General features: G+C 47.9%; 1 protein-coding gene across 2 annotated transcripts in view; it reads left to right on the forward strand.

The window, feature by feature from the left end:
- Positions 1–22,441, forward strand: part of SMAD3 (SMAD family member 3) — a 68,277-nt gene that overhangs the window by 36,785 nt on the left and 9,051 nt on the right. Inside the window, exons 2-7 of one of the 2 annotated variants that reach the window (XM_030954963.1) lie at positions 12,154–12,347; positions 13,115–13,219; positions 13,896–13,970; positions 14,731–14,781; positions 20,016–20,228; positions 22,118–22,255. In XM_030954963.1, coding sequence (XP_030810823.1) covers positions 12,154–12,347; positions 13,115–13,219; positions 13,896–13,970; positions 14,731–14,781; positions 20,016–20,228; positions 22,118–22,255 — 776 coding nt within the window. Of the gene's footprint in view, positions 1–12,153; positions 12,348–13,114; positions 13,250–13,895; positions 13,971–14,730; positions 14,782–20,015; positions 20,229–22,117; positions 22,256–22,441 lie in introns of both variants that reach the window. The other variant, XM_030954962.1, reaches the window with a different exon arrangement.

The raw sequence follows: 22,441 nt of genomic DNA on the forward strand, positions 1-22,441 counted from the left end.
CCGAGGAGGAGCTGCTCTCCTCCCTCCTGCCTCACCCAGATCCCTGCCGGGGGAAGACCTTCCCGGAGATCCCCAGGTCAGGCAGCAGAACCAGAGTGCAGATTGATGTTGCAAGTGCAGGAGCTGAAATGTGAGAAAGTCGTGCTCTGAGGAGCAGGATGGAGACTTCTGGTGTGAAGTCCTGGGCCAGAACTGTGGAACTTTCCACCAGCACTGAGAGCTAATTCCCCAAGCTCAGCATATTCAAAGCCTGAATTCAAAACTCATCTTTTCCATGAGTATTTTTTTTTCTCACAAGCTCACAATGGATTAAAATAAAATCTTAAGAACTAATCCAGTTAAGCTTTTTCTTGCTGGCTGAGAAGAGAGGGAGACAGGAGGAACAATGAGCACTTTGTTTCTGTTTTGCAATATCTGGTCAGTGGTCAGATACAACAGAGATGAAGGGGTCACATAACTACAGATGATTTGGAGCTGCATGTCCTGCATTGCAGGTCTGGGTGGGACGTTTTGGAGGGGATAGAACCAGCACAAAGCTGTGTGGGCATGGTGACTTAAGAGACTGAAGAAGACAAATCCTTTTTTCAGGCTCATCTATAAATCAATTACCATTTGTTCCTTATTAATAATTTAGCTGCCAAGAACGTGCTTATTGCTTTAGAAGAGGGGGAAAAATACAGACTGTCCCTGTACTGAGGAGCTGGCAGGCTCAGAGATGCAAGGCAGCACTCCTGGGAATATCCAGGGAAAGCTGTAACCACGGGCTGTATTAATTACTTCAATAATTTTGCACTTTCTGCTCCCCGCAAACCTTTTTGTCTGCTTGCATGGTGTTGATCCTGGTTGGTGCTCTCAGTTTAATCAGCCTTCCCAAGGAAACGAGATGGTGAAGGATCATCCTTCCATCTCCTCAGGGCTGGAAGGAATTTCTACCCACTGTAATGCTGAGAGCTGCCAAAAGCAGGGAGAGGGGCCCAGGAGGGAGGGGAGGAGAAGCCAGAGGGAAGCATGTGGGGGATGTCCAGTCTGGACACGGAGTTTGGGACAAGCTGCTGGTGGGATGAGCTCTCAAGTGTGTTATAAAAGAGGGCTGGAGTGCCTTGAGGACAAGGGTTTGAACTTAATACCTCCGAGAAGATATGGGACAATGTGAGAGGGGAGGGTGATTGATGGGTCACAGTGATAATTTTAGCAGCTGTGTTTTCTGATGGGTTGGAGGAACAAGATATTTATCTGATGTGCCAGAGAGGAGGAAGAGATTAGTTGGGATGACTTAAGGACAGGCAAGTTGTTTTGATTGCTAAAAGAAAAGAAGGGGTTGGTCTTCACTTGCTTCAGAGGTTTGGATTTTTGGTGGTTTTTTTAAACTTTTTTATAAGGAAATGTATCAAACAGAAAATGGCTGGGAAGGCTGCTAGGGGTGGTCTGGAGCAGTGGGTCTGGATGGAGAGTAGTTTCTAGGGTAAGGTTTGGTGCAGCAAGTCTGTGCCAGGATGGAGCTGAACCTTGGGGTTCTGGCTGCAGGTGCAGGCAGTGGCTTTGCCTGGGGCAGCACAGAGAGACACAACACAGGTGAGGTGCAGAATCAGAGAATAACAGAAAGGTTTGGGTGGGAAGGGACCTTAAATCCCACCCCATCCCACCCCTGCCATGGCAGGGACACCTCCCACTGTCCCAGGGTGCTCTAACCCTGTCCAGGCTGGCCTTGGACATTCCAGGGATCCAGGGGCAGCCACAGCTGCTCTGGGCACCTGTGCCAGGGCCTGCCCACCCCGACAGGCAGGAATTCCTTCCTTGTATTGAATCCAAATCTCCCCTCTGCCAGTTTAACCCATTAGGGCACAGAGCTTGAGCTCAGGTGCTATGGGGTGTTGGGATGCAGAAAATGGAGCTTTCTGTGCTCTCTTCTGGGGGAGAGCCCCTGGCACAGCCCTTGGCATGGATTTGAGGGCTGGTTTGGGATCAGCTGGCACACTGGACACTGCAGTGTCCTTCCCCTGGCAGCAGCTCGGAGTGATTGCAGCAAGTTCATCTGGGAGAAGGATGTCTGCAGAGGTGGAGGTTTGGGAATGGGGTAAGGAGTTGGATTGCTGGTGTTTAATGTCTCATTGAGAGGGGGAGTTGGATCCTGTTACAAACAGAGCAGACTCTTAGTAAATAGGCTGAGTGCTGTGAGGGGGAGGGTGGTTGGTCACTGCCTCTGTGTATTTTAGAGCAATCACATTTGTTTCATGGAATTGTTTTTTTGAGGATGGAGTGGGTGTGTGGACCAAAGGCTTAGTCACGAGGGGAGGGGAAAGAAAACTGTCTTGACTTGTGAAGTCAAATATTTGTGACTTATCCCATTGTTTCCCTATCTTTGTGTCGTTTCTGTCCGTGCTGACATGCTGTGGGAGTGAGCAGTGCTGCTCCATCTGTGTTTGCCATTATTCCTCTTTGTAGCATTCAGGTATTCCCAGAGCATTCCTGCTCTTTTGCACCCTCGGTCTGTGCTGTGTCCTCACTCTCCTGCTCTGGACAGCCTGGGCAGTGTTAGGGAAGGTGTAGGGAGTGAGACATCTCCCACCAACAGAACCTGGAGGGTGCTTAAAACCGTGTGGATGATTCAATGGAAAGCCCTCTGCCCTCTGAGTCACTGCTGACCCAGGCACCCAGCAAGTGCATTTTGCTGCTCCAGAGGAGACAGAAAAAGGCCATAATTGAGCCTTACCCCTCTGTGCCTCATCGTGTTGGTTTGGAGGAGCTGGGTGGTGTTCCTGGGCCTCCTGTCTGCATTTCATCTGCACAGTGATTATGGCTTGCTCAGAAGTTCCCCCAGAGCTTTGATTTGGAGTGAGCAGTGGTGGTCTCATGGTGCCATCAGAGTGCTGGCATGTTGGTGTTGGCTGCCCCACAGGGCTCTGGTGTCCCTCTCATCCTGGCTGCAGCACACAGATGGACACATCTATTTGTGCACTTGTAGAATGCTGAAAACACTGAAGGGTTTGAAAGAACTGGGAATTGTTTTGTCTTGTCTGAATTCCCATTCAGGGCACAGCAGAGGGTGTTGGGCTGCTGCAGCACAGGACAGGAGGGATCTCTCCAAAGAACTTCCAGGCTTTATCCAGAGTTATTGCCCAGGAAGGTGTGAGGGCTGTGTGGGGCATTCCCTGCCCCTTTGGGGAGTGCCCGGAGCCCCTGCACAGCCCAGCCCACCTCTCTGTGCCTGCCACCTGCCAAGAGAGGGGCCAGAAAGGAAACGAGAAGAAAACCATCCCTTCTTTCTGGAATTCTGCTGGCTGTTTTCCATCATCTGCCTGCCTGTGTCACTATCCCCCCACAGCAGCTGCCAGGTGCTTGTCCCCTCGTGTCACCTTGGCCTTCCAGTGGCTGACAGAGGTTGGTGTGAAAATCAAAAGTAGCTTTAAAATGTGCTCTGGCTTTTTCAAGTACAAACTAATATTTACCTGTGAGTCTGCTTCTCTCCTCATTCCCTCTCCTTGGCAAGCTCCAGATCTGGTTTAAGCTCAATGTTTAAGCATTTATCCAGTGAGGTTCCCAGGCCGTGAATATCAAATATTCTTTGGAGTTTGGAGGGGGGAAGGGGGAGCTGACTGCAGGAAAGGTGCCTGAAATGGCTCTCTGTTCCTTAAATGTGAGTTTGGATGCAGTTGATATTTTCAGCTGTTCTTAGTGGACACCTCATGGAAAACTTTTGAAAAACATCTCATTTGGGAACAGTTCTGCGTCCTGTGGTGGTTGAAAGGTGACCTGTTTTCATGCTGGGGTTTTTTCTGGACTGTTCTTTAATCACTTCTTGCCTCAAGCTTTTATTACTGCTGACATTTACATGAAAATAAGGTATTTGTTTATGTTGATTTTAGCCACTTGCTTTTTCCTGCTGCATTTTGTGTCACCCCAGCTGGATTTCCAGGAGCAGGAAGGCCCCTGTGCACACGCACTGGAGATCCTGTTTGGGTGATAAGAGTGACTGACTTAGCGTGATCCTGGTGCTGTGGAGAGCTCTTATTCATGGAGCTGCTCTCCCACACATCCTGCATTAGTCAGAGCTCAGCTTTGGAGTTAGACATCATTGCTCCAGGAGCACCAGGGCAGGGAAGAGTGAAGGACAGAGGGAATGCTGCATCCAGACAGCAGCACCGTGGAAAAATCACATTTTTGGCAAGCAGAGAATTCCTTGTGTCTCCCAGCATGGGGAAGATAAGCTACTCTTCCCCCTCTTTTCTCAAAGTTTTTCAGGTTTTTTTAAACATAATCTGTAATTTAGGGAGGCAGAATTTGGCTTCCATGAATAAGATAATTATCTTGGCTGAGGGAGTGACTTCTGCGAATGAAAACAACCCTTGCCCCTGCTCTGGAGAGTCACAGGAAGAAAGGAACCTTTCAGGTAGGCCCCATACACAGCTTCCTTTTTGCTGCTGAGAGTTTGAGGTGGGGGAAAAATATTTCAGCTGAAGCTTCTTCCACCTCTCAAAAAGGGTGCAAAGAACCCTTTTGTCTTATTGTGAGAATAGATCAGAGTAATAACCCCAAAAGCAGCAGCACCTCCTGCCTGCCCTCAGCTTCCTCTGAGGTGCTGTGAAAGCTGATTATGGGACAGAGGAGTTTCCAAAATGCTTCCTGCAAACACAGCCAACACTGATTTCACTGGCAATTTCCAACAGAAGGGACTGTTCAATATTAACTTGTGTGAGCTTTTCATGAGCAGCTCCATCTGAAATCTGCAGCACTCCCCAAAGACATCCCATGCTTTTGGGCTGGCTTTTGGGGCTGGATTGCTCCTGCATGGCTGGTGACTCACAACAGAGCAACTCAGAGCTGTAAAATGAACAGAGCCTTCTTCCAGTACCCTTTTCACCTCAGCACACACCTTGAGTTAACTCCTGGTGGAAACTCCGGGGTTTGTTTGGGTCGCTCTGTGTCATCGGGATTAGGGGGAAGCCTGTGGGAATTGCTCTGGGATGAAGCACATGGGAAGTGATTCACCCACAACTGATTCACTGGAGCTGGGAAAGCTCCTCTGGAATACAGAGCTGGGTAAATAATTCCTTGGGAAGAGGGGAGAGCCTATAAGGAACCCAGAAAGATTTTTGTAAGCAAGCTGGGTTTTGTTTAAAGGAGACCAGATCCCCTCACGTGGGGCTGGATCCCAAAGGACATCCCTGGGGAGGAGCTGGAGGAAGTCTGTGGGACCAGGTCCCCTTGTTTGTGGTGTGCTGTTAATTGCTACTGGTTGTGCAAATAATTACATACGTGAGTGGCTGCTAAGCCAGCTTGAAAAGCAATAGAGCACAGAGCCAGTGGGATTAAGGGAAGACTTGAAAGGCCTCTGTAATTCCAGCAGAGCATTGATCTCTGCCTTGAGTTGCTTTTGAAAATGGGAGATGGGCACTCTGGAAAATTTCACCCTGGATCTCATTATCCGTGCGGGGGAGGTCCAAACACAGATGGGCAAACCTGCAAATAGCTGCTTTTCAAATTACAGGAAAAGCAGCAACATTTTCACTGTATAATAAAGAAAATAACAGCAACGAGCCTCGAGTAGCCTCAAACTATTCCAAACAAGATAATTGGAGGCTGGAGCACAATGTATTTTTAGCTATATCTGCTATAAAGTAAACATGTTCTTTGTCCAGGACCACCAGAAATGTTTCCATAAGAAATGTTGGCTTTGCCCCAACTTGATAGAATGCACAAACATTTGTCTGAGGAGCCAGTTCCGACTCTGGTATTTATATGAAGGTTCTGTTGAAGGCACTGGGAATTGTATATATTGGGAAGGGAAGGCCAAGGTCTTAAAACTGTCATTTTCCACCCTCCCTCAGATAATCCCTTTTGCTTTTGTTAGCACACACATATTTGGGGCAGCAGTTCTTGGTGTGAGGCTTCTGTCCAAGCACTGTGCAGCACAAGTTTCTTTTTCCTTTCTTTCCTGGGTTCTCTTGCTCTGGTTTATCTGGGTTATATCAACAGCTGATGCTGATTTGCAGAACTCTCTTGATTTCAGTGAAAATAGGAGTGTTTTTTTCCCTACAGTATCAAGAAGATGCACATAGAAACTGGATATTAAATGTAAATCAGTGTAAGTACCATGGAGGCTGACAGAATAACTGAGCTTTACAGCTGGGTTTTTTTGCCTTTTTCTTCTTTTTGATTACCATGTGCTCCAGGAATTCAGTCTCCCTTGAAATGCTTTTGTTGTGGATGCACTCTGGGTTATGGAAGATGATCTGAATTTCCTTGGCATTTCCATCCATCCCTCTTCTCCTCCTGAAGGTGCCCTGCCCATCCAAGGCCACGGCCCCATCAGGATGCCTGCAGTCTCCTGGGAGAGGGGAAGTTGCTGCTTTGCTTGGATGAAAGTGTGCTGGGTTTTGGATTTCAGCTCTGGAGTTAAATACAGGATTCTGGGAAGGAATGACGAGCTCTGATAAATGACTTTTCAAAAAGGCACGTTCAGAAACCTCTCCTGGGTCCACTCCCTGCACCCTTAAGGCTCAAGCACAAATAAATTTCAGCGAGTTTGACACAGATTTGGGCCAATAAACTTTGCTGAAATAAATAAAAGGACCAGGACTGCTTAGAAAAACTGGGTTTCACATTTAGAGGTACCAGGGATGCAATACCTTCAGAAACTCAGCCTCAAATTCCACTTCTATTTTCAGTGGAGAAAAGGCAGAAATATTGGAATGTATATTAGGAAGTTTGGAAGTGGGTTTGTGATTAAGCCTTAATTAAGCATTAGGATATATTCTGTCCTTTCTGGGGTAGGAGGGTGTGTGCTTGGGTCTCTGGGGTGTCTGATTTGTTTGCTGTCCTCCTGGCTATCAGGAAAAGGAGGAGCTGAAAGAAAAAGAGGGCCATAAAATTACAAAATGGCTAAAAATAGAGGAGAGGGAGCTGGGTTTGGTAGCCACCAACCAATATCCTGTAGCTGGGGCAGAAACAGAAGGGGTGTAAATAACAGAGATCAGTGAAAAATACAGGAGAAAAATTAGTTGGTGATATAGGAGAAAATGAGATCTCTCCATAGCTTTAAAGAAAGCTGAATTAAACTGAGATTGGAAGGGGGACAAGGCTCTGTGGAGCAGCAACAATGGGCAGAGAGTTTATGGTAAACCAATAAAATGTACTTATGTCTGAATGTGAAATTAGACTCTGAAAAATACAGTCTCAAGGCACCTGCTAAAGAGCTTACTGGAATCTTAATAAATGACTCATGCTGTCATAATCTGATCCTGACATCAACTCCCAGGGCTGGAGTTCTTCAGGGCTGGAGAGGGGGAAGGGGAGGCTGCAAAGCCTGGGGTGGACATGGGCAGGTAAAACCATTTACATAAGAGATATTGGTAATTTATGCTATTACCAGCTCCTGTGCAGACCCAGAACAAATGAGACTTGAGCAGAGGAATTGTGCAGCACCAGAAGAAAAGATGAATTTCTCTTTACCTGATGCTGTGGGTTGTTTTGTAAAGGGTGTGTGGTTTCCTTCCAAATCCAAAAGAGGATTTTAGTGGGAAGAAAGAACCAGATGAGAAAGTTACCGGGACAAAATAGGGGTGATCATTGATAGTATTAAAGGAGAGATTCACTCTTCTCTCCTGGTCTTGGCTCTGCCACAAACTCTTCTTTGGCTTTGGGAAAATCCTTTAACTCCATTCATTTTGAGGTTATAAAAACTTCCCCTCTCCATAGACATATGTTGAAAATTACATTTATTAATTATTTTAATCTTCTATAAATTTTAAACAGGAGTGTTAATTATTAGTTTCCTCTCTGGCAGCACATTGCAAACCTCAGCTTGACACAGGGAGCTTCTTTTTTCAGACTTTGAATGACAGAACTGTTAGAAGTGCCCCAGAAATTGGAAAATTCAGTGATGCTGAGCAAATTGAGGGGAAAGAGATGGCAAAGGATCAGCTCTGGAGTTACAAATGTGCTGTGTGGGTCATTTCTTTATTCCCTCTTGTTGATTTGGCCGCTGTTGAGGGAAAGTTGAGATTTTCTCCAAGTGCTCAGTGAAGCCCTGTGGATATTGCAGAGCTCTGCACACAACACCAGATTCTGCTACAGGAATAAATGCTGATTTCCCTGCTGCAGCCCAGATGCAGGGCCAGTAAGGAACTCCTTATCATGTTCTGTGTTCAGGAGAAAATCACAGCCTGTGGCCACAGTTCTTGGTGAATTTTAGAGCAGCTGGCAACTTATTAGTCATGGGTTTAAAAATCAGCTCCTGCTCCTGGTTTTTAAAGTGAATAATTTCACTTTTTCTCTTGATGGTTTTTCTTTTTTTCCTTCTTTCTTTTTTTGCACACGTTGGTGTTGCTGGATACTTGAATTTATCAGGCATTTTGCTCTCTTGCAAGATTAATGACAGGGATATAAAACTGATGGGAAGGGAAGGAATTGGATCTCTAATGGAGTAAATCTGAATTTTTCCAACCTGGGCAAAACAATTTGATTGCTTAGATCACTTTCCTTAAAAGTGATAGAAGTGATTTTCCTTCCTGGTTTTTGTACTCCTGATTTCAGCTTTGCTTTTACAGCAGGAGGATGGGTGCAAGGCAGAGTTTCAGTATCCATCTAAAGATAGCTGCAGAATGCTCAAAGAGGGACAAATAAAATGACCAAAATCTTTCAGAACGTGGGGTGGGTTTTTTGTCTTTCGCAATCCAGGATCTTACAAATTAAATACAGTTTTAAAAAAGCAACCACAAAACAAACCCAACAGAAAAACCCCAACAACAACAAACCCCAAACAAGCGAAAAAAAACCCAATCAGGCCTGGAAATCAAATTCAGGTTGTGCAATGTTCTCCTGTTTAGTTCAGACAGATTGTTTAAAAATAAAGCTTCAATGTTGCTGTCATTTTTTTCCCTCCTCTCCCTGGTTTTGCCATTAAAGCCTCACTGTTGCCCTTTGCTCTTTGAGCAGCTTTTGGCCTTGGAGAGGCAGCTTGGTGTGGCAAATTTCCCTAGGAAATGGCTTTAAGGATGGATCCATCCTAAAGGTGCTCAGCCCGAGGGGTTTTTGGTTCTCCAGGACTCCATGCAGTGCAGGAATACTTGGATGACAAAGCACAAACTGTGCTGGCTTTGTGGGAAATGTAGGACTCTTGTATAACTGGTTAATATGATTAAGTTGTTTATTGTTTACATTACACATATATTTATAGATTGTACAAATTACTAAGCACACACTTGTTGATTGGTGTCTTTGTCCTGTTCACTCATTTTCTGTTTGTATTTCTTGGAGTAGATGACTGGTTATAGTCTAGGTGTTTCAGTCCTGTTATCTAGTTTTTGTGGTCTTGTTATTCGGTTTCTCAGCCTCTTCTGTCTTAATTTAGCAGAATTGTTGTTCTAATAGCTTTGACAAATTGCTGAGGTTTTGATAACAAACTTCGAAGCAGCCTGGCTGGTGCACACTATGGCCTCACCCTTGCAAACACATTGCAACGTGCTGGATTTATGGAGAAAAATCCAGTATTAAATTTTGCCCAAAAAATTTTGGTAGTTTCAAAAGCAATCCTGTTAAATAGTATGGAATAATAACTGTATCAAGGCAGATGTACAGGGAGAGCTGCTCAGCCCAGGCTGCTTGGAGGAAAGGTAAAAGGGAGGAGCAGTTCAGCGACCCCAGGGAAATCTGGGGTTAGATTCTGCTGATTGTAATGAAGTCTGGATCTGCTGAACTCTGGGATGCTTTGGGATCAGCCTGTGCTTTAGACCAGGACCAGGAGAAGGAAGAAGTTGTGTGTGCCCTGGGGATCATTATGGGATGGCTCATGGGACACGTGCTGGGGTCACCCCTGGGGCTGCCCTGGGCAGAGCAGTGCTGGCTCCTCTCATCTCCTGCCCCATCTCAGCCACACCAGGAGTTGTTCCCTGGGAGGAAAAACTCCCTGAGGGCTGAGGAAAATGCTCCTGGAGGGCTGGGGCAGGACAGCATGAGGAAATGGAGCTGCCCTGTTCCCAGCCACGTTCCCAAGGACGTGCAGGTGATGCTGTTTGGTCCCCTCCATGGGGAGCCTGAGGAGAAATTTCCCAACCAGAAAAACCCAAGGAGCCCCCAGGGCTTTGGGGGAATATCATTCCTTTTACTTTATCTCTTATGGAGGGGAGGGGGAGGTTGCTGGATTGGAAAATAACCAGATGGCTGTGTCATTGTAAAGTCTCTCCAGATAAGAGTGCAGGGAATTCCATCTCTGTCTGTGCTGTGGGCAGAGCCTGGTGTGGGGGCAGGAAGAGCCCTTTCCACCCCAGCTGACTGGGGAGTCTGTTATTGGGGAATGCAGGGAGAGCCCCATCCTTGGAAATCACCCCGAAGTCAAACACATTCTGTGTTAATGCCCCACCTCAGCTGCTCTGCCCAAATCCACAGTGTCCATGAGCTGCTGGAGAGTGGGAGCAGGAGTAACACTTCCCACTGCTGGGATACTTGGAATATTCTCTCTGAGCCTTCTTTTTTCTCTTTTTTCCTCACTTGGATGCAAGAAATGCTGCCAGGCAGGCAAAGGTGAGGGGGATGGAGAAGCACTCCTGGTTTATTCCTTGTCTCATCTCCTTTTGCTAAATTCAGTGAATATTTTCATATGTATTTTTTTAAACCTGATTAGTTTTGAGGTCACATCACTGCAGTCTTGGCTCCAGTGAAATCAACACCAGAATTCCCAGCTTTCCCAGAAGCTCAGGTGTAGCCACTCTGCTTGGGAATATTCCCCAGATTTGGCTGGAATAATTTGTGTTTGCAGAGGTGTGTGTGGTACCAAGTTCTGCCAGAGGAGCTTTTGGGAAAACTCTGTTAGGGCAGCCAAGATGAGCCCAGCCTCTCTGGGATAATTGTTTGTGTGTTTTGCTTTGGGTTCACTTTGTTTTTCTAACTCTGCTGCCAACACAAAGAACCAGGGGAAATAATTCCGAGTAAAATTTCAATTTTCTTTATTTTTCTCTCTCCTTGACAAATTAAAGAAGAGAAATATTTCATTTCACCAAAGCCCTGAAGTGTTTCATTTGGGTCATTAGGAAAAGCAAGGGAAATGAAGGGTTAGACTTCAAAGGAAGTGCCTGGGGGCAGCTCCCATTCACCCAGGATGGAAGAGACCCTGCTCCAGCTTTTTCCTCTGCTGGAGAGGGGTTGAAAACTCTTGTCCTGCTTCCTGGGAAGGTTGCTAGGAAAAGGCTGTTCTGGGGTTAGGTGAAAAATGAGCCCGAGGAGACACAGGGTAGATGTAAAAATAAAAATAAGCAATGCTGTAAAAACTCTGTTTCAAGCTGCACCTTGGAAATGAAAGTGGAAGTCTTGGTTGTTTGTAAGGTTCCTGAACTTTATGTAGACATAGTAGATAAATTTACATAAATGGTATCTAGATTGATTTTGTCACAATGAAAATTCATCTATCTGTGTTTTAAGAGTCCAGGTTTATTAACACACAGTTGAGATGTAACACCTTTCTAAGCACAGCAGATTTGGCTGAGAGCTCTGCAAACCCTGTTTGTTTAGGACATGTCAGTGTTTTCAGTACCACTGAATTGTCCTGTTCTTACTGGCTGTAGCTTTTGTCTCTGCCTCCTAATCAACCATAAAATAGTAAAGAAAAAGTGTAAAAATCCAGATATCCAAAAGTAAATCCAGAGCAGAGCTGTTGCATAAAACAAATACTATTTGTTGAGGATGCTTCATCCAGGGCCTAAAGGGGCTCCAGGAGAGCTGGAGAGGCACAAGGGATGGAGGGACAGGACACAGGGAATGACTTCAGACTAAAGGAGGGTGAGGTTAGCTGACCTATTGAGAGGGGATTGTTCCCTGTTGGAGGGGGGAGGGGCTGGGCTGGAATTCCCAGAGCAGCTGTGGCTGCCCTGGATCCCTGGCAGTGCCCAGGGCCGGGCTGGACCCTGGGGCTTGGAGCACCTGGGACAGTGGGAGGTGTCCCTGCCATAGCAGGGCTGGCACTGGGTGGGCTTTAAGATCCCTTCCAACCCAAGCCAGGCTGGGATTCCAGGATTTTACAGCTTTGGAGGGAAATCCTTGCCCTGAGGACGGGCACCAGCAATGGCCTGGCAGCGCCCGGGTGTTGGTGACCGTGCCAGGCCAGAACCACCCGTGTGTCCCTGTGCTGACTGCAGGCTCACAGCCCCGTGTGCCCCTGTGCAGGTCCCTGGATGGGCGGCTGCAGGTGTCCCACAGGAAGGGGCTCCCCCACGTCATCTACTGCCGCCTGTGGCGCTGGCCCGACCTGCACAGCCACCACGAGCTGCGCGCCATGGAGATGTGCGAGTTCGCCTTCAACATGAAGAAGGACGAGGTCTGCGTCAACCCCTACCACTACCAGAGAGTGGAGACCCCAGGTACACCACAGCCCTGCTCTCCTGCCTCTCCTGCAGCAGGGGCATCTCCCAGGGCATTCCCAGGAGATCCCTGCTCAGCCTCTCCTGCAGCAGGAGTGATCTCTGAGGGCATTCCCAGGCACAGTGGGTCTGTTATTGGTGATAATCTCTTACTGTATGGAGTGGGATAATTTATGAACCTGCACTCAGGGGGAAAATATCGTTGGGAATTGAATGAAATCAGAATGAGCAAGTTCCCAGTGTGCATTGTGCGCACATAACTCAGAGCAGGAACCATAGCAGTGTTCTGTGCATCCCTCACTGCTGGGGTTAAATTAAGGATAAATTGTTGAGCTGGGTCTAAGAACAGCTCCTAGCTTCCTGTTCTGGAGTCTCCTCCTGCCTCTGGAAGAGGCTTTGATCTGGAGCTGCAGGAGCTCCTGCTGCATGTCAGCACAGATCTGCAGAGCCAGGCAGGATGTTTATGCTAATCCCACCTGCCTGCTCCATCCTATGGGAAACTCATTCCTTGGGAATCATGGGGTGCACCATCTCCTAAATGGTGTTTCCAGCAGAGCTGGGAGGGGGCAGAGAGACCAGATGTGCTCAGATAAGCTGTATCCTGTTCCCAGCTGGGAATAAACAGCACCCTCACCTGCTGCTGTTCTTCCAGAGGCAAACATCAAATCCTGTCCCTTAACGAGCCCCTGTGTTTCAAGCTGTCACTGCAGCCTGGTTGCTCCTGTTTGCTGCTGTTTCACTGCCTTTATTGCCGTTTTCCCTGGCAGTGCTGCCCCCGGTGCTGGTGCCTCGGCACACGGAGATCCCGGCCGAGTTCCCGCCCCTGGATGACTACAGCCACTCCATCCCAGAGAACACTAACTTCCCTGCAGGTATCGAGCCCCAGAGCAACTACATTCCAGGTACCTTGTGTCTTCCATAAGGGAGCAGAGGGAAGGGGCAGGGAGCACAGGCAATCCCAACCTGGCAGTCTTCCCTTCCAGCGTTCCTCTGGAGCTACAGAGTGCAGAAATAGCTGGGAATTGTAAATGGGGCACTCAGCATGTTCATGGCTTTGTTTTGTTGGGTTTAAACTCACCTCTGCATTCAGTGGTACAACCTCAGTTTATTGTGAAATCTAAACTGGACGTTTCCTTACTGGGTTGAGATTTGAATGAAATTCAGCCATTTTGAGTAAAACTCTCCAAATTTCTGATGGAACTGAGCTCTTCTATTTATGTATCTATTTTACAAGCAATTTACACCTTATTTGCATGGACAAGTTATGCAGCTGCACTCCAGGAGAGGAGAAATATGTGGACAGAAAACTGCCTCCATGGCTTAAAGTTTCATGGGACTGAAAATCCGGATTTTTTTGTTTTCCCCCTCCTCTGTTATTCACAAATATGGATATCACCCTGGCTGTGCTGGCTCCTCCCTCCAGCAGCTCGAGAAAGAAAAGTAATAAAAAGAATTTGAGTTCCTTGTGAATGACAAAATGAATGTTTTTGGTGCCTAAAATCCAGACTTTTCAGTTGCACTGACAGTGTGATGGTTTTGTGCCTCCAGAGACCCCTCCTCCAGGCTATCTGAGTGAGGATGGAGAAACCAGTGACCACCAGATGAACCCCAGCATGGATGCAGGTGAGTCACCTTTGGGGTTTTAATTTAGTGGCTGTATCCCAAAGGAAGTTGAATGTCCAGGTTTTCTCTCATTGCCACAAAAAGAAGTAGCCAGGTTTGGAATGAGGGTACCTAATTCAGGTTCAAATAATCCATCTATTATGTTTGAACAGCCCATATTAATGTTCAGATGTCATGGACTTCCCTCTTTATAGGAAAAAAAATAAAGAAACCAGCTCAGAACAGTGTGAAGGAAAATGTAAAAATGGGCTGCACCATCTGTCTGCATCCATGGGACATCCAAGTGCAGATATTGAAAATATAAGCCCAGAATTGATGGCAAATTTACATGATGGAGAATAAAATTCTGACAGCTTTTTGGTCAGAGCTGTGTAACCTGATCCAATACTCCATTGTCTCAAACCCAGCAGGATTTGGGATATAAAGTGTTATGGTTTTAATTTTATTTTGTCTGGCAGTGTACACCCAAGCTCTTTAATGCCCAGCTAACTGGGTTTGTCAGGATGATACCTGAAAGCAAAACAGCCAAGTGCTGCTCAGTTTGGAAAATTAATGGGTTAAACTCCAGTGAATTCCCTGTGAAGGGACAGCAAGTTGATATTTAAGGAGTAGTGAACATCAGAGAGGCTGCAGTGTCAGAAATGAGCCTGCAGTGAGCACTGGGCTGTCCCTCCAACAAGCCTGGGCAGCCCTGCAGATCCTGTGAATGTTTTTCCTGGTGCAGATTCCATAGCAATAATTACCCCTTCTTGATTTTCAGGTTCTCCAAACTTATCACCAAACCCCATGTCTCCAGCACACAACAACCTGGGTAAGCACATGATCCTGGGAGCTGTAATTACAGTCAAGAGGATGACATTTCAATGATGCTGTTGAAGTTGTGCACTTCTTGCAGCATTCCAATGGTTTTGATCTGCCAGAGGGCAGCTTTGGGTTGGATGTGAGCAGGGAATTGTTCCCTGGGAGGGTGGGGAGGGCTGGGATGGAGTTTCCATAGGAGCTGTGGCTGCCCCTGGATCCCTGGCAGTGCCCAAGGCCAGGCTGGAGCACCCTAGGGCAGGGGAAGATGTCCCTGGCCAAGGCAGGGATGGAACTGGATGGGATTTAAGGTCCCTTTTAATCCAACCTATCCTGGAATTGTGTGATTCTGTGAGACTGAGCATGGTCTGAGCAGAGAGGAGTGGAGGAGATTGGTTGGTGTGAGGTTGGAGAACCCAAATAAGCAGGGAATGTGCAGGAATGCCAGGGAATGGAGAGGTCATGGACAGCATTCCAGAGGTGGTGGTGGTGGGGGAGATGCACAGAGCACTGATCTGGCTCACAGCAGCTGCTTTTCCTCACCCAAACCTAAATCACGCTGCAGTCTGGAGTTGTTTTCCCCCAGCTCCATCCTGGGCACAGGGAGCACATTCCAGACCGTGGCTGGCACTGGCTCATCCCACACCTGTGACAGAACAGGGGAACCCTGAGGAGAAGGGAGAGCAGCTGAACCTCTGAGACACCACGAGAGCTTTTGTGGCTCTCTCTGCACCTCTGTTATCCCAAAAGTTCCACCCTTTCTTTTCACTCTGATCTCCATCACGCTGAGCTCCTGGCCTGTTTGGAATTGCTGTGCCATAAAAATCCCTCCCAGCTCTGCCTGGCTGCAGGGTCAGCTCCCCAACTGTTCATTAAGGCAGCAGACAGAGCCCACTTGAGACTTCTCTGGAATAACCATGGCCATAAAGTTTACATATGCTTTTAATCCTGGCACGCAGGACTTTGACACTGCTCCAAAATTTGTCAGTCATTGGCTGACTTTTGGATATCTTGGGGCTGTTGAACAGAGGATTTCTTCCCCTCCCCCCTTTTTTTAATATTGCCATGGTGACACAAAACTTTTATTTCTTTTAACTGCTACAGCCCAAGAAGAAAATGCATGACTGAGACATTTTTATTTCATTTTTCCCAGTGTTCTGCCTGGAAACTGATGAGATTTTCTTGCAATTTTTCCTGCAATTTTTCCTTTTTATTTTCAATCTAAAAATAAAAGCCAATTCAATGTAACAAACTCAACCTGGCAAGTGGTATCTGCCTTCCATAAGGCAGAGAGGAGTTCCTAGGAAACAGACCCCCATATCCTTCCTGACAGGGACACTGGTTGGTAACACATCAGATGTCTCAGGTGCTGTCTGGGGACAAAAAAAGGAGCAGGTGAAGCTGGTAAAGCATGAGGAGTCTCTTTGTAGTCTGAGGAGCAGACAGCAGAGAAGCAGTTTAATTTACCAGCATTAAAAAACGCCTTTGAATTCTTGCAAACCATATTTGTTGCTCTCAGGCAGGAGCTTCCACAAATGAAGAACTTCTTGTTGCTTTTAATTTTATTGTAAAGTTTTGCCTTTGAGGAAGCTACGAAATAATAAATTAAAGAGCAGCTGATCCACACTTAAAAGTGTCCGAGGGCAAAATTGCCATCACATGAGTGTTGTAAATGGTTTATCAGCAGCAAGGAGCTGCTCGCAGGGAAATCAGACCTTCAGCCTGATGGTCACAGCCCAGGAAGGAGCTGCTGGTGGCTGGTGACCTGCTGCAGCACTCCTGTAATTCCTGGATAAGCAAACTCCACTGTCTAGGGCTGGACTTTGCTCTGAAGGAATCAATTTCTGTGTGTGTGTCTGTGGAGAAAATGGAACAGAAATCCAAACCCCCAGCAGTGTGTGCAAGGAGGGGTTTCTCAGCTCTGGAGCAGAGCGGGGGCGGCTTTGCCATGAAGAAAACAATGTCCAGGATTGCTTTGTTTATTTGAGCAGAGCTACCTGAAGCTTTTAAGACAGTTCACTTTGTGCAAACTGAACTTTGGACCTAAATCCCATGGCCATATTCCAGGGAGTTCTAGAGGCAATAAAGCAGCACAAGGCAAACCAAGTGTGACACCAGGGGCAGGGTTACCTCGAGGGCCAGAGCAGGTTTTCCATGGCAGGCTGAAATGTGGGATGGAAGGAGCTCAGGGAATTTCATCTTCCCATTCCCAGGCACAAAAGTGTTGCAAGGTAACATATTGGGATTTTTAAAAAAATTCTCCTTTCAGTTTGTGTTGGAGTTGGAAGTGTTGGAGTTTTGGCTCCAAATTGCAGTTGTCAAGTTTTCAGTTGTCAAACAAAAGCTTTAAGTGGAAGTCACAAGAGCCAAGGATCTCTTCCCCATTGCTGAAACACGAACTGAGGGAAATACTAAAAACAAAATGAAAGGAGAGTTGCCAGCATTCTGTGGGCACTGGGAATGAAGTCAGGGAGTTGAGGCTGGCTGAGGAGCAGCCCTGTGGTCACACACACATTGTTGTTCCGAGGGGGCCATCCCTGGAGCACAGGAAATCCATTGTCAGGGATTGCTCCACTGAAGGGCCTGACGCAGGAGCTGTCAGAGCAGTGAGCACATGGCCCTTGGTCACATCCACGTCCCTCTGTCCCTGTCCCAGGGCACAGCCAGCCTTCCCTGCTGCAGAGGGAAGGGAGCATCTCCTCGCTCCCAAGGAGGGGGCTGGGACTGGCACAGCTGGAAACATCTCTGGGCTGTGAGGCTCACTGTGATCAGCCACACTCCCTGGAACCAGGGTAACAACTTCCCTGTGCTCCCAGGGGAGCAGAGCAGGCAGCAGATTGTCCCCAGGACTTTGATGTGGCGGGGAGGATGCAGGACTGGGACCATCCCAGGGCCCAGAGGACACTTCTGACAGCAAAGCTGTTTCGAGTCAAGGCTGAAATTGTGCAGAGACGATTCAGGCAGGAATTGCCTGGGTTTCATGTATCCTGTTTTATTGATTGTGTACCCCCACAGGGTTCTTTGGCTTTAGCAGAGCTGCATTCTCTTCCTTTTCCCCAAACACTGAAGCCATAAATTGAAAATGAATATTTAGGACAGCTCTAACACAAGAGAGAACTTGCCCATCCCACAACAGCTTAAGCTGAGGTTTAAAACTACAAATCACAGGAGAAGGCAGCATCATTAAAAACTTGGTTGCAGTTTTTAGAGACAAGCTTTTCCTCAAACCAGGATTCGTTGGTTTATGTCTTTCCTCAGGCTGCAGATAAGCCAGAAATAAAATTTCTGTACATCCTTCAGTGAGGAATCCACAGTTCCCTTGAGCCCCAGTGAGGTGGAGGTGGTTTCTGAAGGAAAGGACCACAAAACCATGGAGAGGTTTCAGTGTTTTTATAACTTGAATAGCACCAACCTGAGGGTATTACTTAAGGATCAACACAAGTTGATTTTTCTGGAGCCAAGCAGCCTTTTGATTAGAAAAGCACTTGCTGTGGAGTAAGAGCCCAGTCATGTGGAACTGATCTGTTTTCTTTGGTGGGTGCACTCACCTTGGGAGGCTCTGGGCAGAGCTGGTGTTTGCTGGGCCTCTCTCCAAACTGTGCTGGGGCCACAGAGCCCACAGCAGTCCTGAGGTGGCCACTGCTGCTGCTGGAAAAACTTGCCTGGAGTGGCACTTTCCAGTGGGAACACCAAATGGGCCATGCAGGAGAAAAAGGCAGGGACAGTAAACTTGTGGCATTCCTGGGTGTGTGAAATAATCTGTTCCTATCAAGAGAGGGGCTTGCTTTGAGCTGTAAAATTCAAATGTGAGGAAGTGGCAGGTAAAAGAAGCTGGGAATGGGTACAAGCTCCAAATTCCATGGATTTTGAAGCCTGCTAAGGATTACAGAGCTCCCCAGATGTACTTCTATTCAGTTCCTTATTTGCTGTCAGCAAAGCTTGTAACAAAGCAGAAAGCAAAGTGATTTTCCTGATAAATGGCTACTTTGGGAACTCTTCCAGCAGTGGAGGGGAAGCCAATGTGCCTTTTGGCTGCTCCAGCCTGTGCCTGAAGGTTATGGAGTAACAGGTACAGGTGAGAAAAGACTCCCAAACCTCTGCAGTGACTCTGGTCAGTGTGAGAGGAGGCTGGGGTGGTGAAAACCTGTCTTGGATTTTTTTGGAGTTGATCTCTTAAGCCCCACATTCTCCTAAGCCCTGCAGGAGCAGCAGATGGGAAAGCCTGTGGAAAAACCTGGGTTTTGCTGCTTGATGTTAACTCCTTGGCCAGATGGGAGCTCTTCTGTTCTGTCTTTAAGCACAGTTTGAATGGGGATGAAGTGATAAATTGGGGGGCGGGCTGGAGGGAATTCTCCTGCACTGGATGTGGGGAACAGCACTCAGGAATTGGCTGGGTCTGCTTTGCACTCCCTGCTCAGCTTGGCTCTCAGCAGGGCTGGGCACCTCCCTGGGCTGCATTTCCAGGAAATTTTCCTTGGGCCTTGCTCTGCTGGAGTCTCCTGGGCTTCAGTGGGAGCAGTGAAATCACTCAGTGCTGTCTGAGTGCCCCCCTGCCTTCCCGAGGCTGCCTCAGCTCCCTCTGCTCCTCAGCCTCAGCCCCTTGGCTTCGGTCCATGAGGCAAACCAGGACCCCAGGGGAAGAGCTGAGCCTTCACCTGCCGGGAAAATGGATTTTCCTCTGATGCTTTGAGATCCAGTGCACTGGGAGAAGGTTTTTGAATCACTTTGATGCCACTGTTAAAGGCAGTTTGGGGCATATTTCAGACTGCTGGTTTCACCAGTGCCAGAGAGGTCACAGCAGGGTCAGTGAGAAGGAAAGTTGGATTTACTGGTTGCAAGTGCACAGATTTAGGGTGCAGCACACCTGTGCTATGGACAGCAGGTTTGTGCTTTATGCTTGCCAAGATTTTATGCTCCTTCCTTTCTTTGTCTGCTTAAGAACTGTCTATCTAAAAGAGATCCCACATTTCATAGTAAAGCTGAATTTATTTATTTAATTTCCCAAGTGTGAGGCTGCTCAGTGACACCCCACTTGCTAAGTGAGTAATGCCTTTGACTTTCTGTGATTGCTGCACGTGCCAGAAGCTCCAGGGCTGATGTCACCTCCTTGCTGTGGTCCATTAAAAAGAAACCTTGGTTGAAGTGAGCCTGAGGAATGAAGCAGAACAGTATTCCAAACCATCTGGGTTGTGTTTTTTTCCACCCCCTTTCCCTTGCTGTGGCTGATTTGGCTTTTGTTTGGTGCAGACCTGCAGCCCGTGACCTACTGCGAGCCGGCCTTCTGGTGCTCCATATCCTACTACGAGCTCAACCAGAGGGTGGGGGAGACCTTCCACGCCTCGCAGCCCTCCATGACCGTGGATGGCTTCACCGACCCCTCCAACTCGGAGCGCTTCTGCCTGGGGCTGCTCTCCAACGTCAACCGCAACGCGGCCGTGGAGCTCACCCGGCGCCACATCGGTAACTCGCTGCCCCCAAAAAGCCCTCCTCAAGCACCCCTCTGCATAAACCCCTCCTCAAAAACCCTCCAAAATAACCCCTCCTCAAAAACCCTCCACAAAAACCCCTCCTCAAAAACCCTCCACAAAGACCCTTCCTCAAATACCCCTCTTCAAATACTCCTTCACAAAAACCCCTCCACAGAAACCCCTCCTGAAAAACCCCTCCTCTAATACCCCTCTACAAAAACCCCTCCTCAAAAACCCCTCCACAAAACCCTCTGTTGGCAGGTTTAGAGCCCTGGGTGGGAATATCTGTGGATTGCAGCAGGCTGATTCCCCATACAACAACACTAATCGTGTTTTTTCACATAATCATAATATAAAAATGCACCAAGGAACACTAAAATTGCTGCATGTCATAGAATTTAAACCGTTTCACACACTGTGTATCTGGAGGGATGTCAGGGATAATTTTCTGTGTTCTTTTCCCCTCCTGCACTGTTTTATTTTCTGAGTGACCTTTTATAAATGGAAAGTGAGCTCCTTGATTGTCATCTCAATTTCCACTTTTCCTCCAAGGTCCCAGCCAATTTGTTCTCAGTGAAACTTGTGCTAAGTGGAACATCCCAAATTTCTGCAATTTTGCTAAAAGTCAATTGCTTGTTCTTTACTGTTTTCTGCTGACTCCTATCAAAAATGAACCCAATTTTTGTCCTAATTTTGCTCCCCTTTCCTGAGCAATCAGAGAACTCTCCCTCTTGCACAGGAGGATCTTTCCTCACTTGTTTTGAAGATTATTATATTCCAATCCCCAAAACCCACCAAGATTCAGAAATGTGATTTTAAATGCAGCAGACTCCTTCTGCTCGGTGGAAGGATGAAAGCAGCACATTCAAACAGGAATGTGAGACCACACCAAATGTTTATTTGAGCAACAAAATGTATTCTTCAACTTTGTTCCTTTATTAACTGAGATTTTAATGATTTGTGTAAACACCTATGGGCAATGTATGTGTCCTTGTACACAAAGTCATCTCTAGCAAAAGGCAAGGATTTGGAAGTGCCATGGAATTCCATTCTAAATCATTGAGTACATCCCCAAACAGTTGTGTCCAGCTGGGATGACTTTCAGAAGAAATGATGATTTTCATGTGTTAACTGATAGAACGTTCATATGGAAACTATCAGTGTGCATGGGTTGGAGGGACCTGGCTGGGGCTGGAGGTACAATTCCAACCGGAGCCGGTGCTCCTGCCTCCCTCAGCTCTCCTGCCCATGGAGCAGTTTATTGGAATGTCCAGTGGGACACAGTTTCCATCACTGGTAGCTGAGCTGCTGGTTTTAGAGCTGGCTCAGGGCACTGTCCCAGCCCCTGGGGCAGGTTTTGCCCTGAGGCGTCCCACGGCACAAATTTAGAGACCCGGGTCCCACATCCCAACCCCAGGGTCAGTTTTTCCCCCTGAGGGAGCCGTCCCAGCCCGGCATCAGTATTTAGTTGTGCTTTTCCCCCCTGAGGGAGCCATCCCAGCCCCGGGGTCAGTTTTTCCCCCTGAGGGAGCCATCCCAACCCCAGGGTCAGTTTTTCCCCCCTGAGGGAGCCATCCCAGCCCCGGGGTCAGTTTTTCTCCCCTGAGGGAGCCATCCCAACCCCAGGGTCAGTTTTTTCCCCCTGAGGGAGCCATCCCAGCCCCTGGCGCATTTTTCCCCCCTGAGGGAGCCATCCCAGCCCCGGGGTCAGTTTTCCCCCCTGAGGGAGCCATCCCAACCCCCGGCGTCAGTTTTTCCCCCTGAGGGAGCCATCCCAGCCCCGGGGTCAGTTTTCCCCCCTGAGGGAGCCATCCCAGCCCCGGGGTCAGTGTTTCCCGGTGTTTTCCCGGTGTTTCCCCGCTGACCCTCGCTGTGTGGCAGGCCGCGGCGTGAGGCTGTACTACATCGGCGGGGAGGTGTTCGCCGAGTGCCTCAGCGACAGCGCCATCTTCGTGCAGTCGCCGAACTGCAACCAGCGCTACGGCTGGCACCCGGCCACGGTGTGCAAGATCCCCCCAGGTAAGGGCGCACACAGCCCCGGCCGGCACTGCTCCGGGCTGCTCTAAAACCATACATGGGCGCGGTGGGATGGGCTGGGTTGGGTTACATTGGGTTGGGTTGGGTTGGAACATCCCCTTCCACACCTGCCCCATGCTGCTCCAAGCCCCGTCCAGCCTGGCCTGGAGCACTTCCAGGGAAGGGGAG

Source organism: Camarhynchus parvulus, chromosome 10, assembly GCF_901933205.1.
Source record: "Camarhynchus parvulus chromosome 10, STF_HiC, whole genome shotgun sequence".
Lineage (NCBI taxonomy): Eukaryota > Metazoa > Chordata > Aves > Passeriformes > Thraupidae > Camarhynchus > Camarhynchus parvulus.